The sequence below is a fragment of the Spea bombifrons genome, chromosome 1 (genome assembly GCF_027358695.1).
Source record: "Spea bombifrons isolate aSpeBom1 chromosome 1, aSpeBom1.2.pri, whole genome shotgun sequence".
NCBI lineage: Eukaryota > Metazoa > Chordata > Amphibia > Anura > Pelobatidae > Spea > Spea bombifrons.
The window spans coordinates 22,374,722-22,391,839 of record NC_071087.1 but is presented as its reverse complement, the minus strand read 5'-3'; the positions used below and the strand labels follow the sequence as shown (position 1 = coordinate 22,391,839).

The following is a 17,118-nucleotide window of genomic DNA, read 5'->3' as shown; positions in this document are numbered from 1 at the left end:
TACCGGTGCATATGTGCATGTTGCTTTTAAACAAACAAGTCCTCCTTGAACATGAAATGGTTAAATGAATCAATAAGTAGTGTTTTGGTGCTCTAAGCTATGCAGAGAATTATGGGAGGTGTAGTTTAGACCTGGAGGCCGCCATTGTTGTCAGTCATGTGGTATTTTGGGTGACTCTCCCTGCTGAATCACCACACTGAGCCATTTCTTTAGTTGTGGTTTCCTTTCACTCGCTTCAGTATTTATATATATTTATAAGGGGTCAGCACTGACGCTCCAGTGTGAAGGGCTTTGATGGCCCTGTTTAATGTATAATTCAATGGGTATCTATATATTATGGAGGGGCAGCAACACTCTTCCTGCAGCAGGCGCTTCAGAACGAAGCGAGAGAGTACTGCAAACTCCCTTTAGTAAATGGGTCCCAAAAAAGCGAGAACTACCGTATTTGCTCGATTATAAGACGATCCCTGATTATAAGACGATCCCCCAAATCTGATTTAATTTAGGAAAAAAAGGAAGCCTGAATATAAGACGACCCTATAGCAAAAAAGTTTTACCAGTAAATGTTAATTCATCTAAACTATTTTTTTTTTAATAAAAGCTATGATTGAGAAAAATATTTTGGTTTTATTTCCTTCTATTTTCCAACCTGCCCCCCAGTTATGCACATCTGCCCCAGAAATGCCTTCTACCCCCTATACGCCACTGTGCCCCATGATATGCCTTTTAACCCTATAGGTCACTGTGCCTCATGATATGCCTTTTAACCCTATAGGTCACTGTGCCTCATGACATGCCTTTTGACCCCCTATGTGCCACTCTGCCTCCAGAAATGCCTTATACCCCCTATATGCCACTCTGGCATTTATTGGGTTAAAAGGCATATTATGGGGAAGAGTGGCAAATAGGGAGGTTTAAGGCATTCAGGAGGCAGAGTGGCGTATAGAGGGTTAAAAGGGCATTTCACAGAGCACTCTGCCTCCAGAAATGCCGTATGCCCCCCATTTAACACTCCCCCCGCCCCCCCCCTCAAATTACCGGTGCTTCTGACTTCCCTGTCATGTAGCTGGGGCAGCGTGTAGATCTTACGCTGCAGCCGGAAGGAGGCGTGGCTAGCAGCAGGGGTTGTCTGCGTCCATCGCGCAGACATTCCCCGACTGTCAGAGGTCAGAGTCCCCCGCTGCTAGCCACACCTCCTTCCTGCTGCAGCGGAAGTTGTCTACGCGAATCGCGTAGACATCTACAAGCTGCCCCAGCTACACACCGGGGACTCAGAAGTTACCGGTAAGTGGGGCGGGGGGGGCAGGAGGATCCGGGTCCCCTGCAGCTGCTCTGAAAAAAACCTCGCCTTATAATCGAGCAAATACGGTATTTTGCCATTGAGTTAGGATTCCTAATGCCCAGGTGCGGATTGCCCAACCGTGCGAGAGGCAAGACACCAGAGAGACAGGCTGGAATTTGGGCCTCTTGAGAGTCCTGTAATAAACAGAACACTTTGTGCTCCTCATACCCCCTCACCCCGCCATGTTATTTATTGTTCCAAGAAAGTTACTAACCTTATAAATATATTGTGTTAAGACTGTGGAATACAGAGGCCTCGAAGTGAAATGGAGGGATGAAGTAACCATTGCCTCTGTTAAGGAATCCTGTGATGGATATTATTCTTGATGATTACTTGTATCCTAATAGCTGATGGTTAGGAACTTAAACATATTGTACCTCCAGGCTGTATATATTATTTCGTATGATACAAAACTGAAAACCAAACGTGTCCGTGTAACGTTCACCAGTGTAATGAAATGGCGTGGTTAGCGTATGTTTAGTGACGCAGAGGACCAGTACACGGCAAGGCAGTTCATGTTGGACAACAAGGAAGCCCCGGCGATTTGAAGCTGGCGGTGGCCGCCTATGCGTAGGTGTATGCAAGAGGCTGCACGCTACGTTTTTGTACATGCAACCACTTGTCAGATGGCCAGTCCGGGCCGGTTGACCAGTCAAAAAAACAAACAAAGGACAAATCTCAAAGGACATTTAAGATATCTTGATTTTACTAAAGGGGTGATTTACTGTCCCTGACAGCCCCGCTTACATGAAGCTCTGTGCTCCACAAATGTTTGTAGTAGCCAGTGACAGGAGAATGCCCCCCCATTAAAATCAATGGGAGCACTGTCCGCGCATACGTCCTGGGGTCCGAACAGGCCCCCGCCTTCAGCATTCCCCCAGATCCAAGCCTGGAGCGAAGCGTGGCAATGTTTTTAGAAGAAAGCTATGGTTTTCATGCCGTAATGGTCGGTGTATCTTTATTCATTGGTACGATGTCAGGGATTTCGGCATAATGGAGACATATCACATGTGTGCCACGCAGCCTGGGGCAGGGGGATTTGAAATGTCGCTGCGAAGTACATGATCTTTACTGTCAAAGTGATGAATTTAATGGAGTAGCCATTTATGAAGCAGAGGTGTGTCTTTTACTTCTAATTCAGGATAGCTTATTAAAATTGAACTTTCTGTTTGACATTTACTCCGTTTATTTTAAATGAGCGCTTTTCTGTCATCATTGAGATATCAGTGTGTCAGATAAAGATATGTCGGCCTTCACTGCCTTTCACCACCTCCATATTATCACCCTGCCGAGGCCGTATAACGGTCTACATGTGTTACTTGTGATACGATGTCATTTATAAACAATGTACTCGTTCCTTGTCCAGGAAAATTAATTTGTTCTTTAGGAAACGTCAAAATAAAACATAACTTTCTCTACACAGGAGCAAATTTCTCTGAAGCTTGTACATGTTTATGTTGTGGTGTAGCAAAGTGATTACCACCCAAACCTGTGAAAATATATAATTAATATATTATATAATCTCACTTATTTAAACATGTTATGCCAACTCAGTCTTTTGTGCAATAGAGTTGTCTCTTCGAAGTACATATAAGAAGTCTGTGAACTTCAGTTATTCTTGCAGCACGTGAGAAGCTTCTCTCTCTGAATGCTCCTTGCAAAGTACTGGATCTACCTTACCATGCATTAACCATCTGTAGGTGGTACATACATTCCCCGGCATTCAGTGGTTGCAGCCTTGTCCTCACTGATTTTGGACTATTGGGTGTTGTGACTGATCCTTGGAATGCTATAGAAATGTTATTTAAATTAGATAATTCAGTAAAGCTGCAATTCACATAGGTCTGCCTCAATATGTTGTGAATACCATTTTGTAGGGCTTGTTTGATGCATCCTGTAGAGCTTTCACAAATAGCATATATATATATATATATATATATATATATATATATATCTATATATATATATATATATATATATATCGTATTGTTTCCATTAACTCTGAAGGAGTGGCCCTTGAGGTCTCCAAAATGTATGTTCCACCTTGTTTAACATTATGCTGACCCACTGAAAGCCGGGACAAGGTTCTGAGAACTCCCAAGTCCCTGCTGTAAGAGCGTAGTTGGGTAATTATAGGCAGTAGAAGCGCAGAGTCTCCCTACACCGCTCAGTCTAATCGGTTTTGTCCTTTATGCTGGTGGATTTGTTTAAAAACATTTTAATGAGCTACCTGCGAGAATCCAGCTGCATCCAGCTGTGCGAGTGAAGCTTTTGCCTAATGTGACCCTCTGAAAGCATACTCATGGATTGCTGAAGGTTTGCAACTTGATTTTGTTTGTTTTCTTGCAGGAGAAACCGTTGTCAAGATCTCTTCAAAGAGGTGAAGATCTTCAGTTTGACCAGGTATGGTAATCTGATTTTACATTCAACCATTGTGTGCTTTCTGCTTCGTGACATTGTGAGGGATATTAAAGCAATACATAGTTTTCTCACCGATTTACCTACGCATTATGTGGCACCAGAGCAATCGGTCTCACGGAGAAGCTTACCTGGGTTGCCCTTCATAATACATACATAAGGCCGGTGAGATGAAATATTTCTGCTCGCCATAACGTACAAAAAATACATTCAATTTCCTTATTAAAAAAAATCCATTTTCACCATCCATTCAAACATGTTGTGCACGTGTTGTCACAAGCATCCAACTCGTTATCTGAAACTCGGTAACAATGAGCTGCTTTTGTGTCAGGTAAATGTGTAAAAACAAAAATGTATGTTTTGATGATTTTTAGTACAGTATTAACACTAAGCATTTTACGTTGGGTAACATTAAAGACCAATCAATCTTCTCTAGGGCTTTAAAGAGATTAACCATAACTAGCAGTCTTATAACATTTCAAAAGGGAGGCATTCGGTATTACGACTGTTGAAAGCATGGAATTCATCTGTCAGTAATGAGTTTAATTCTCTCCTTTTCCTAAATGCAAATTAAATAGCGTTTGACCAAAAAAAAACCAAATAAGAGTATCCTGTTTTCTGTTACTTCTCCAGTCATTGTTTTTCTTGCCATGCACAGATCTCGTGCGTCCGGCACTTGTAAAATCTCCTGTGACTCTCACAATTTGGTCGCATTAAGAACCCAAACCAAATCATCAGCAGAAACACTTATTTGAATTTGAGCGTGGAAAAGTATTTACTTTCCTCGTATCTTCAGTGTAGTGATGGAACAAGGGCACCTTCGCTGGGTATCTTGTACCGTCACTAAGCTTTGGAAACAGTAACGCGAATGCAGATGTCTGCAGTTGTCCTTGTCCAGACGCAACGCTCAAGGACCCACCGGAAAGGAACCCCTGCTTGTCTGCGTCTTTGTTCTGAGTAAATGTGTTGGTTTGTCTTTACAGCTAATAAGCTCTATGAGCTCCGTAGCAGAGCACTGTCTCCCCTCCTTACTTCGCACCTTGTTTGACTGGTATAAACGCCAAAATGGAACAGAAGACGAATCCTATGAATACAGGCCTCGATCTAGCACAAAATCAAAAGCGTAAGGATAAGGTTTTGGTCAGAAATGACTGATTTCATGGTTACTGGTATTTCTCTGTAGATAACAGTTAAAGCAGCAGACATCAGAATACTTGCATTCAGGTTTGTTTGCCAAATAATGGCATCGTCCACAGATAAGTCTCTTTCCGTTTATCCTATATCCAGCGTACCGTGCAGGCATCCAATTTCTCCATTATTTTAAAGGCTGCAGGAGGAATTGTTTTCATGATTGGACATTGCTTAACCCCTTAAGGACAATGGGCGGTCCCTAAACCCATTGAAAACAATGCATTTTGAGCCTGTACATGTACAGGCTTTGTCATTAAGGGGTTAATAAATGTAGACTGTTAATGGGCCAGAGGCCATGTTGCCCCTTATTCATTTTTTGGTAAACAGTTAACTTTACGTATTAGGCAGATGTTCTTTTACCGAAAGATTCTGTCCATAAGCGGTGCTTTAGATATGAGGTCGTGTTATACCGGCGGTCGTTAAGAACTCTGTATTCAACATATAAGTGTTCATATTAATATCTGTAACCTGTGACAAGTATTCTGGCTGTTTGACGCAAGTTTTTAACCATTGATCGTTACTAGATTACGTTAAGGACTGTGATGTACCTGCCGGTTTACATTCTCATCTACGACCAGTGATTATATGTCCTGGGACTTCTGTGACTTGATATCACTGGAATTTGTTCCACTTGGAGCCATGTCTCCTGACTACTGTCCTGTTGTAGTTACGGATACATACTTAGTAATGTTTGGATTATGGGCAGCCTACACATACGGTGTACGAGGGGGATACAGATTAGATTAAATGGCGTCTATACAATTATTTTAAACATTTTCTGATTACCTATGGTATATTCAAAATGCACCCAAAATTTTATTTTGTTTCCTAAATATGTCCTTCAATTATTCAGGCACAGGGTGCATGGGGGGGGGTGCAAGATTCATAACAGCTAAATATTGTAAAATGTAGAAAATTCTTTGATACTAGATTTTCTTTCTGTCATTTTAGGGATGAGCAACAACGAGAAAGGGATTACTTACTTGAAAGAAGAGACCTGGCTGTAGACTTTATTTTTTGTTTAGTTTTAGTAGAGGTTCTCAAACAGGTAAAACTCTTTATATTGTAGTTCTGTACGGACCCAGTGTGCTACCCCTTGCAGTATATTAATCGCTTCCGGCTTTGATCTTAACATGGACCACAAGTCTATCCACCGAAGCAGTGGCGGACCACTCATGCTTTCCACTGCACGGTATTCTCAACTTGTAGACTAAGAATAAGTGGGCGTTCTAGAACAACTGGAACGCTGGACGTTGCAACTTTTTGTCTGTAAGAACAGCCATCATGTTCAGGCCGCCAAAGCTCCCAGTAGACCATACCTGGCACAGACAGACCTTGTATTGTGTGCAAAACCTCCAGAATGTACAGCTGCCTTCTGGGTTGAACACAGATGAACATGAAGAGTTATCTATAGAAAGTTAACAAGCATGAGATGTGCATGCTTTCTTTGGATGATATAGTGTCTGCAGGTTTCCAGTATTCAGTATATTAAATTGAGTCTGAAAGATTCGTTAGTTGTATCCTGCGAACACTAATAATAAGCAGCCAGGACACACTCGATGGTGTGACATATAATATGTCAGAGAGCTATTTCCATGGCTAATGGAATTGATATTAGCGAATGGGTATAAAGACTTCAGTGAGTACCTCTCCGCATCTGGCTTTTCTCTGACACTTGCCAGCTGCGGTTTCTGGGTTCCCTTTTGCAGTAAATATATCAATTATCTGGCACCTCTACATCAGGCATGTTTATAGAATTTACCCCTAATGCTTGCAGGTTCCAGTTCAGTAGCGCCTGGGAGATGGTGCCAGTATTACAAATATTTACCCTGAACGCAATCACGTATTTAAAGAGAGATTACTCTGTCCATAAAATAGAGCCGAGGAAAGTGTGCATATATTGCCTCCAGCTGAATGCAGGTACCAATTTTGCTTACTTTGCAGATTCCTGTTCATCCAGTTCCAGATCCCATTGTACAAGAAGTTCTCAACTTGGCTTTTAAGCACTTTAAACACAAAGAAGGGTAAGTGCGGCAACCTCTGTTTATTTTCCTCTGGTCTTCATGCATGATGCCTGCTGCTTCTTGGCTGTGTATTACAATGATTTTCTTTTTGGGTTATGCTAAGTGTACAAAAAATCAGTTCTAAATGCAGCAAGATGTTCTAAATTAGCTGACCTCATATATATATATATATATATATATATATATATATATATATATATATATAATGTGTGTGTATGTGTATATATATATATATCTATATATATATAGATGTATATATATATTATTATAGTATATGCTGTTTAGACGTTAAAAAATATGTATCTGTATTACAAAATCCTCCTATGCCTAAAAATGTAAAATCATGGGTGGGAGAAGATGATTGTTATGCTAAATTTGTCACATTCTGCCACACATTCACTGATGAGAAAAAGTTCCTTACATATAATCTTAATTTCACCAAAAAATTGCAATAAAAAGCTTTCATGATGCAAGTCTTCATATGTTCCCACCTATATTTAAGATGGGATTTCCACGACCAGTTGGGAGGCTGAAGCATTCTCTGAAACGTGTGGTCAAACCCTTAGCGTTTCCAGCCATCATCCTGTATATTCAGAATAAAATGACAATTTACTTAATGCCCCTTTCCTGAGTCATACGGTGAATCTGCGATGTCATGAGAGGGATCTAAGGCTCACATTAACATGCTCAGACACTGCAGTAATTACGTGTGTAACTTTGTTTAGAAAAATACTTTGTTCATGTTCAGAAAAGCTTATTGAGCTATGTGGCGCCAGGCCTCCAGCGTTTGTACGTGATCCCACATCTGCGCAGAAAAGGCTTTCTTTTACATGACATGAAACGATATCGCCCCCCGCCTCGCTGCTTCGTGGGCCTGCTTCATCAGGTGTCCGTTATTTTACTATAGCTTCATCCGTGAAAACTGGAATGGGGAACAAGAGCTATTACCTGTGGAAGATCCAGATTCATTATTAAAACGTCTGTAAAAATATATATAAAAGATTTAAACCTGGATTTAGTGGAATTTCTTAGATGCTAACAAACCCTGCCCTTCACTTAGTCTCAGTTTTTCCACCGGATACATAAAAAGAAATTGAAGATAGTTAAAGGGACTCAAAGCGTTTAGAGGAGTAAAAGGTCTGGTGTGCTAGTGTTGGCGATGGAATCTGTTAGTAAAATATCTTGAAAGCAGCTGGAACGATATGAGAAATATTAACTCTAGCAGATTGTTTATGAAGCTGCGTTGGCCCTCAAAGGAAACATTTTCTTTTTAACTAAAATAATTAAAAAAGCAGTTCTTTCCCGTCACCTCGGGTACCACGCCTAATTCATCGCTGATTTAGCTCAAGGAGAATAACCTGGACTCTTCACCGGCTGAAACGAAGAGGCTTTGTGTCTCACCCGGTGTAACCTAAATCATACTCGTGTCCTGTTCACTCTTTGCACGGAGCTGCAAAATACGATGGCGCTTTATAGCTCCATAAATAGCAGTAATAACTTTATATAAACATATTTCCCTGAATTGCACGGTGATGCCCCTCTATCCATTTACTTCCAGGTATTCAGGAACCAACACTGGGAACGTGCACATAATTGCAGATTTATATGCCGAAGTCATAGGTGTCCTTGCCCAGTCCAAGTAAGACCTGCGTTTTATTCTTTGGTTTTATGTTTTTGTATTTAATGAATGTTTACTTGGTGTCCTGATTAATTTTTTTTTTTTGCTCTAGATTTCAGGCAGTGAGGAAAAAGTTTGTGACGGAATTAAAAGAATTACGCCAGAAGGAGCAAAGCCCTCACGTGGTGCAAAGCATCATCAGCTTGATCATGGGAATGAAATTCTTCCGGGTCAAAATGTATCCTGTTGAGGATTTTGAAGCTTCCTTTCAGTTTATGCAGGTAATTTAATTCATTTCTCATTGTGGAACCGTCTAGCAAGGAGGGAACGGGAGCTGGGAGATGGTCGTCACTCAGATTATTGCCGCTGCTTTTAATTATTGGACCTGCAAGGTTGTGGCTATCAATACTGGACTGTATGTGGCCAAACTGGCCCCTGAAGTCTGTGGGGTGTAGAATGTAGCGTGCTGGATAAGAGCTTCAGACATCAGTAAGTGATCTTCTGTTAGAGCGATGGGAAAAACTGTATTAGACGGCACCATGAGGCCTGTATAAATAATATCATCTCCAGTGGGCTGTCGTATAAATAAGAAGCTCTGGCCCAAGCTATGGTTACTTGCGTACTTTAGCTGTCACTTGTCATGTTCCTCGAAGCACTGCAGAATCTCTGTGTTATTAATTGGGGATAATACTTTGCCATGCTTATCATTAATAACACGGCGCTTTATTTCCAGGAATGTGCGCAGTACTTCCTAGAAGTAAAAGACAAAGATATAAAACATGCACTTGCCGGTCTGTTTGTCGAAATTCTCATCCCTGTGGCTGCTGTAAGTATACGTTCCTTCATAATTCTTCATAATACTGCTATATAACGTACATGTGAGGGGAATGTGCCGACACCTCGAAGAATACATTTTCTGGGTCCGACCCGTTTACATTCGATGTGCGGGAATGATTCCTGTCCATTGCGTGTTCAGATCATGTAGGTAAAGATTAGGCCGTACGTTCTGAGCTTTGTCATGCAAAGAAGTGAAATAGTTGATGTGGCCTTCTGCTGCGGCGATGGGAAAAGTAAATGTCGTGACACGACACACATACATTCGTTTATCACCGAGTTCCTTCGATGCGCATGGTAACAGTGTAAGGTCATGGAAAACCTATACTCCGGAGCAAACGTTCATTCTAAAACAATGAGATAAATATACACCATCGTTCAAAAGTTTGGGGTCACATAGAAATGTCCCTTTTTTTTTTTTTTTTTTTTTTGAAAGAAAAGCAAATTTTGTTATAACTGGGAGGCCCTTTATCAGTAACAGTCGTAAACATAAATGTGTATATAATTAAATATATGCTGATTTTATTTAGACTGACCTTTTCGTGTTATTCTATGGGGGTCGGCCCAGGCACCCTCGCTAGACTTCTTTTTGTGTGTGGCTGCTCCCGGGACACAGTTTCCCTTGCTCGCCACGCTTATCACACCTCCCCAAACCTTCGCAGATATAAACACAAACATATGCATACGTTTCTTTATTAAAAAGTGATGACTTAGACGGGGAGTAATGTTTCAAATGTTCCAGATAAATAAATAAGGTGTAATAATAACGTGGCATAAGAGCGATAGCTCAATCATTAAGGACTTAATTATAACAATAGACAAAATGAAAAAAATAATGAACATAACAAAAGGATTGTTGTCCACTACACCAATTGAGATCTTAATAAATTATATAAGCGATTTGGACTTAACTAAATGGAAATATACAAATATTAAATGTATTTCCGATCTATATAATATAGGATCCCCTTTATCTTGGTCCTCAATTCAATCGAAAGGGGAGCTCCCTAATACAGAAATATTTAATTATATTAGGATAAAGCATTTCCTTAAAACAGTAGATATTATAAATCTCCCAATACTTGAAGAATTTTTAAATAAACATCATAAAACTAGATTAATCCATCGATTAACTATGTTAAAATATAATCTAGAAGCAGATAATCGTATCTCCATTAAAGAAAAATGGGAACAGGATATTGGAGATATTTACTCAAAAGAAAAATGGCTACATGCTTATACAGAAATCAAGAAATATTCCCACTGTTTAGGGATGCACGAACTCCACTATAAAATCATTCATAGATGGTACAGAACACCGGTTCAAATCTCTAAATATGACAAACAAACCTCTAAACTTTGTTGGAGGTGCGGTAAAGAAAACGGTACAATTTTTCATATGTGGTGGGGATGTGAAGAAGTGAGAAAAATAGTAGAAACTCTCTTCAAAGTAATTAATGAATTAGTTGGTTGTAACATTGAGCCTTCACCTCAAATTTTTATTCTACATATGGACCTTATGAAATTTCACAAAATACAGAGAAACCTTATAATACAACTAATATTAGCTTGCAAACTAGTTATTGCAAGGAATTGGAAAAAGATTGGGGAAATATCCTGGGACGAGATCCAAGCTCAGATCCATTTTCAATGTAAAATGGAGAAAGGCTATTACGGAAGTATAGCTAAAAACAATAAATACAGAGATATCTGGAAACCTTGGATAATCCGCGCATAATTAAAATGGTGTTAAAAAATAAAAAACAAACAAACATTATAATAATTAATAAAGAGATATCCTTATATTTATATAATGAATGTGTGCTATTAGGAATCAGTAACAATTTAATTAATATATAAATTTTTCCCGTAATCGAAAAGATCATGTCTGAATAACATGAGAAAGGGATATTACATATAATGTATTCCTATGTAATGTGCAATATGTTTGTATGTGAATTTTCTTTGTGAAACTGTATGTATATCTATGTGTATTTATTATGTATGAGTCTATTTTTGTAGCTATATAAACTAATAAAAAAAAAAAAAAAAAAAAAATAATAACGTGGCATTTTCTGTTTCAGGCTGTAAAGAATGAAGTGAATGTGCCGTGTTTAAAAAACTTTGTGGAGATGCTCTACCAGACCACGTTTGAGCTGAGCTCGAGGAAGAAGCATTCCTTGGTAATGTAATGGGGTACACGAGATCCCCCCCCACACACACACTATAGATGCTGTATGTATAATCTATTATGTGTGTATATAATATATAACGTGTATATATTCTTTCTGTCTTTTCAGGCTTTATATCCACTGATCACCTGTCTATTATGTGTTAGCCAAAAACCCTTTTTCCTAAACAACTGGCACATTTTCTTACAAAACTGTTTGTCGCATTTGAAAGTAAGTCACTTTTTTGCATTTTATTACCCTGTGGCATTTTGTTTCTTGGATCACCGAGCTGATACCTGTGCGCTGAATAAAATGCATTTACTCTTCCTCTTGAAGAAAAGATTTTTCCTTTAGGCAAATCACACACCTCTTACTTTCTGCATCTGCTGTAATTTAATTTTGTTCCAAGGACTTCTTCGGGGACTTCGGGATTTCTCCTTGGATCTTGTCTTTGTGAATGATAATAAATCTTCTGCTTCTCGTTTGCAATCCATTGCATGGGTTAATTTTTTTATATATACTTTATTTCATGTTCATTTTCACTTTCTTTCTCATAATATAATTGTTGTCCGTTTTCCGTGGTAAATAATTCTGCATGTACTTGAGTGTGCGAGGGTAGAATGTTAACACTAACCCAGCACTCTTCTGAGTAACTAGGAGTATGACTGCTCTGCTGCTTCTTACTAATCCTTTAACATGTGATTCATGTGTTAATAGCTGGTATTTTTACTGTTTTATAGGAACAGTGTTTTGCTACGTATAATAATAATAAAAAGCTATGCCCAGTTAGCAATCTATAGGAACCCTCCAGCCATATTTCCATGGTAAATGCATATTGGAGGTAATTTTGCATGGACTGCAGTGCTTTTTAGTGCATTCAGTTGGATCAGGCATGCTTTAGCTATCGGGTGAGAATAATGAGACTTCATTTAGCCCCCCATTACTGCCTCTACTGAAAGCAGGAACATTCATCCGGACTTATGCACATGCGCGATACAACACCCTTTCCAGCTAACAGAGCTGAGCTGCCCTTTAAACCTATTGGGGTAGCAGCAGCCGATCACGTGAGCTGTTTGAGTGATGTTTTGCTAGAGTACACACTGCTGGCTCACTTGAGTGGGAGTTCTACTCAGCCTGTCCAAAATGGACTCTGACGTGCATTAAAAAAAATACAGATTCTCTGTCTACACGATAACTCTTTAACAACTAATCATGACAGAGGAAATCTTGTGCCCACACACACAGGCACACTGTAACTGAATTGGAAATCATACCTTCCAAGACCTTTCTTTTTTTTTTAACCAATAAGCCACCCCGACAAGCTGTACGGTGTCCTTGAGGCGAGCCCTGGCTTCAGACAGTGTGCGCCTCCGGTGAGCTTGCATCAGTGAGGACCTGGCACGCTTACCTTGTGGTTTCTGAGCTGCCTTCCCACCGGTTACATGAAACTAGTAATTCCCACTCACCCATCCTCTTGATTGTTTTGTGTCTTTGTTTTTTTGTGTTTTTTTTGGTTTGTTTTCCCATCTAACCTGCATGTGCTTCCCATTCTCATGCGTGTTTATGTTTTGCTGTCTCACGTTGCTTCATTTAGATGCCATCTAACAACAGTATCAGAAAACAAATAGAAACCCTTCAGGTGAGTTAATTGGGTACCGTAGAAAAGACGAGGCTTATATGGTTTCAAACTACATCTCACAAGATCATTTTTTTATTTATTCACAATTTGCTCCGTGGTTACAAAATGTGAATATTGTAATTATACTAAATATTTAGATGTAATCTTAAATTGTATATTTTTCACATAATTTTTATAGTGTTAAAGACATCATAAGAATGCCGTCCTGTGGGCATGCGCTTTCTGTATGCAGTCATGTTTATGTATACCCTTGTTGTAGTCATAATGTGTTGCTTTTACTAATTTGTATTGCCCTGTAACAGAGCTTTAATTTATGTAATATTTTAGTTATTCAGCTGCATAATGGAATTTGCCTTATTTCCACCAGGGCCGGCCTTAGGGGTGTGCGACCTGTGCGACCGCACAGGGCGCCATGGTTGCAGGGGCGCCTGACCGGGACTTAGATTAAAGCATCGTTTTTTTTTTTGTGGTTTTTTTTTTAAACTTTATTTAACATCATTGATGTTAAATAAAGTTTAAAAAAAAAAAAAACGATGCTTTAATCTAAGTCCCGGTCAGGGGCGCCGAGCGGTTGCTCGTGAAGTTCTCGGCAACCGCTCGGCGCCCCTTACTCTCCGTGACTCCGTCGCGGTGCCAGCATCTCATGTTGAGCGCCGGACTATACCGGCGCTCAACATGAAATGCCGGCAGAGCGAGAAGACGGATGCCTCCCGCTCTTACCGCAGGACTCCGGCAACAAGGTAAGTGGGGGGGGGGTAGTTTGAGGGGGGGGTAGTTTAAAGGGGCAGAGAGGGCGGGTAGTTTGAAGGGGCAGAGAGGGGGGGTAGTGAGGGGGGGCGCCAGAGGAGTAGTCCGCACAGGGCGCCACAACGCCTAAGGCCGGCTCTGATTTCCACTGTCTGATTTCAGATCTTATGACAGCCACCTGACTGTAGGCATTATATGATATAAAATGTGTATTTTACGTATGATGTCATGTTATCTAAATCCACAGAGGTTAGCAGTTTGTGGTTTGAAAATTCAAAGACCGACGGGAGCGAAATCATTGTTCATAAATCATTTCTAATCTGGTTTTTTTTTTATTTTATTTTTTTTTTAAATAACCATCGCAAAGATGTAAAATAATTTGCATTAATTTAATGGCCTTTGTGTCAGTGGGTAGAACATATTAAGGCCTTTGACAGAGGACATTTGTCTAAGCAATAAATGATCAAATTATGGAGAATGCAATCGAGAATTTATATTTATTTTGTAATTTATGTTGATGATCCGCTGTCTTTGGTTTGAAGAAATACATTTTATGGTTTGCGTTACTTAAAAATATATTAAATGTATATTATGCTTTTAAACTTGTATGGGGAAAGAAAATAAAATAGAAAAAATATGTACTAAATTTCACTTTTTTTTCTCTTTACATTTCTTCTACATTATTAAACAAAAATACCAATATTAGAATATTTTTCTTTTCTTTCTAGAACAAGGATCCAAAAATGTCCCGAGTTGCACTGGAATCGCTGTATAGATTATTGTGGGTTTATGTTGTTCGATATAAATGTGAAAGCAACACTGTAACACAAAGGTATGTCGGATGGTGGCAGCTTGGTTCTGTGTATCGGGGTTCTGGGGACGTTAGAACTCCATGAGACGGTTCTGTGCGAGGACTTCATCGCTAAACGAGTGCTAGATGTCGATGTCTGTAAATGTAAACACTTGTGATAATTTTACCTAAAGAGGGCTGCCTTCATTAGCACGTGCGGCAGATCCTGCGTAATGCTTAGCTGTTGGGTCCCGAGGCGATCGCTGTTCTCCTCCATATCCCTCCTGAGCCTGTCATCGAGTACATTAAAGGATGACGCCACGTGGTGTGTCCAAGTACAGCGGAAAATAAGTATTCTATGAGTAGTGTTTAAGACGTTGAGGGAAACTGATCACAAATCATCCTGTACAATGCTTTCTACCCTTATTGCACACCTTTAATGTAATTGTGGCAGATAAATGGCAGCAAGACCCCTTTAGCATTAATACTTCTGTATAAAATAGTGCTTCACTCCTGAGTAGGTTCAGCATCTCCCGTCTGATCTGTTTTGCGGGATTACGTTGCCCTCCGTTGTATGCGCTGCTGTGAATGGAACGTACAACCAGCAGATCTTCTGAGTAATCCAGTAAAGCAGTCCGTCTGAATCGTTTGACCTCGAAGTCGGGACTTCTGCTTTGTGGATGAGTGCAGTGTATACTGTCTGCATGGTCCCTGTGGGAAAGTGTACGAGTGATCCTGACCACTGCATTCATTATTTATGTTACACGCCATTAGCAGTCGCTTTTGTAAGGCCGGCGGAAAGAGGGGGGGATTAAAGCGCAGCCTTGTTTGGGAAATAGATCTCTGACATTGAAGGCCAGGCCTGATTGCTTGTAAAAGGTTTCTGCCAAGGTTATAACGTTCGCTATGAGTATTGACCTGACTGGAGTATGTGAATAATACATGTGGTATAAGATATACATTGTACCATACTAAAGTGATCTTGGGGGATATGGTCAGACTCCTGATTGAGTGCTTTTCAGGCACGGCATCTGACTAATTTTAGCTGCTTGTTCCTCACGGCACTTCTACGGTCTCCATTAGACCCATGTTTAGCTAACTCTCCTCCAGTTTGGCTGGACAGTGTACTCTGTACTTAATAATTCTCATGAAGACCTAAAACACAAAAGCACTGCTGTATTGTACCATTTTCAAAAGTTTTTTTTTCTTCTTCTTATTAATGTTGTAAATGTTCTTTTCTTTTAGCCGCCTTCTGAGCATTGTATCCGCACTTTTTCCCAAAGCCTCTCGCGGTGTAGTGCCCAGAGATACGCCTCTGAATATATTCGTGAAGATCATTCAGTTCATTGCACAGGTATGTGGATTTTCTTTTGTCTTTTGCAAACAGGTTTTATATTCAGTTACTGGTTTACGAGAGCCTCCCACCAGAAACACTAGTAATTATAGTAAGGGAATTAAAGCTGCTGTCCCACATCCTCTATTGACTTTAAGACATTTGTAACGGAATGCAGAATTAGTACAGCATTCCTATTACTGTCCAAACCCTTCTTGGAAAGAGTTCTTAAATCATGTGAAATTCTCTATTATCTTTTGCCAGGATCACTTACATTTGTATCTAATTTTCTTAAAATACAAAGGCAGCCACTGAGTGTTGCAATAGATATAGAGAAATCTTAAAAGTTGTTACACACACACACACACACACGGATATACATACATACATGCACACAGAAATGTCTTGGAAGAAATAACATGATAGGTCTTCTAAGGGTTACTTAATATGCTTATTCAAATTTTAGCATTAGTGCTAATTTCAATCCAAGATCTTTCTGTGGCACCCAAGACACATAGAGAGCGAGTGTTTGTACGTCTGTCTTCATCCGCTCCTGGATCCCGAGGCCTGGAGTCGAGCAAGGAGCTTGCCCAATGTAATTTACATGAACTGCAATAGAGATGTAGCGTTTGTATTTTATCCATTAATCATTTATTACAATTGATTTGTTGATTTATCTTTTCATAGGAGCGCTTAGACTTTGCAATGAAAGAAATAATATTTGATCTTCTCAGTGTTGGGAAATCTTCAAAAACCTTTACTATTAATCCAGAGGTAACTATTTATTTCCTATTCACAATACTTTGTCACCACAGACATTGGAGAGTGGCTTCAGCCGTTCGCTGGTCAGTCACGTTGTCACCTGAAGCAAGAGGCAGATGGAAATGTGTTTAGCGCAGATATCTTGACAAGGATTGTCCTCATAGCCCTCATAAGGTGACCTCAGTGAGCGGTCGGTGCTGTTCTCGTAGACATCACGTTTTGGCACGCTTACAGCTGTAAAGTAAACTA

General features: G+C 39.9%; 1 protein-coding gene across 1 annotated transcript in view; it reads left to right on the top strand.

Annotated features, from left to right (window-relative positions):
- FRYL (FRY like transcription coactivator) overlaps window positions 1-17,118 on the top strand; it is an 83,408-nt gene that overhangs the window by 26,913 nt on the left and 39,377 nt on the right. The window contains exons 3-14 of the mRNA XM_053458436.1: window positions 3,692-3,745; window positions 4,744-4,883; window positions 5,903-5,999; window positions 6,896-6,975; window positions 8,534-8,614; window positions 8,706-8,874; window positions 9,327-9,419; window positions 11,512-11,610; window positions 11,728-11,829; window positions 14,713-14,816; window positions 16,020-16,128; window positions 16,795-16,881. Of these exons, the coding sequence (XP_053314411.1) occupies window positions 3,692-3,745; window positions 4,744-4,883; window positions 5,903-5,999; window positions 6,896-6,975; window positions 8,534-8,614; window positions 8,706-8,874; window positions 9,327-9,419; window positions 11,512-11,610; window positions 11,728-11,829; window positions 14,713-14,816; window positions 16,020-16,128; window positions 16,795-16,881 (1,215 nt within the window). The remainder of the gene's footprint in view (window positions 1-3,691; window positions 3,746-4,743; window positions 4,884-5,902; window positions 6,000-6,895; window positions 6,976-8,533; window positions 8,615-8,705; window positions 8,875-9,326; window positions 9,420-11,511; window positions 11,611-11,727; window positions 11,830-14,712; window positions 14,817-16,019; window positions 16,129-16,794; window positions 16,882-17,118) is intronic.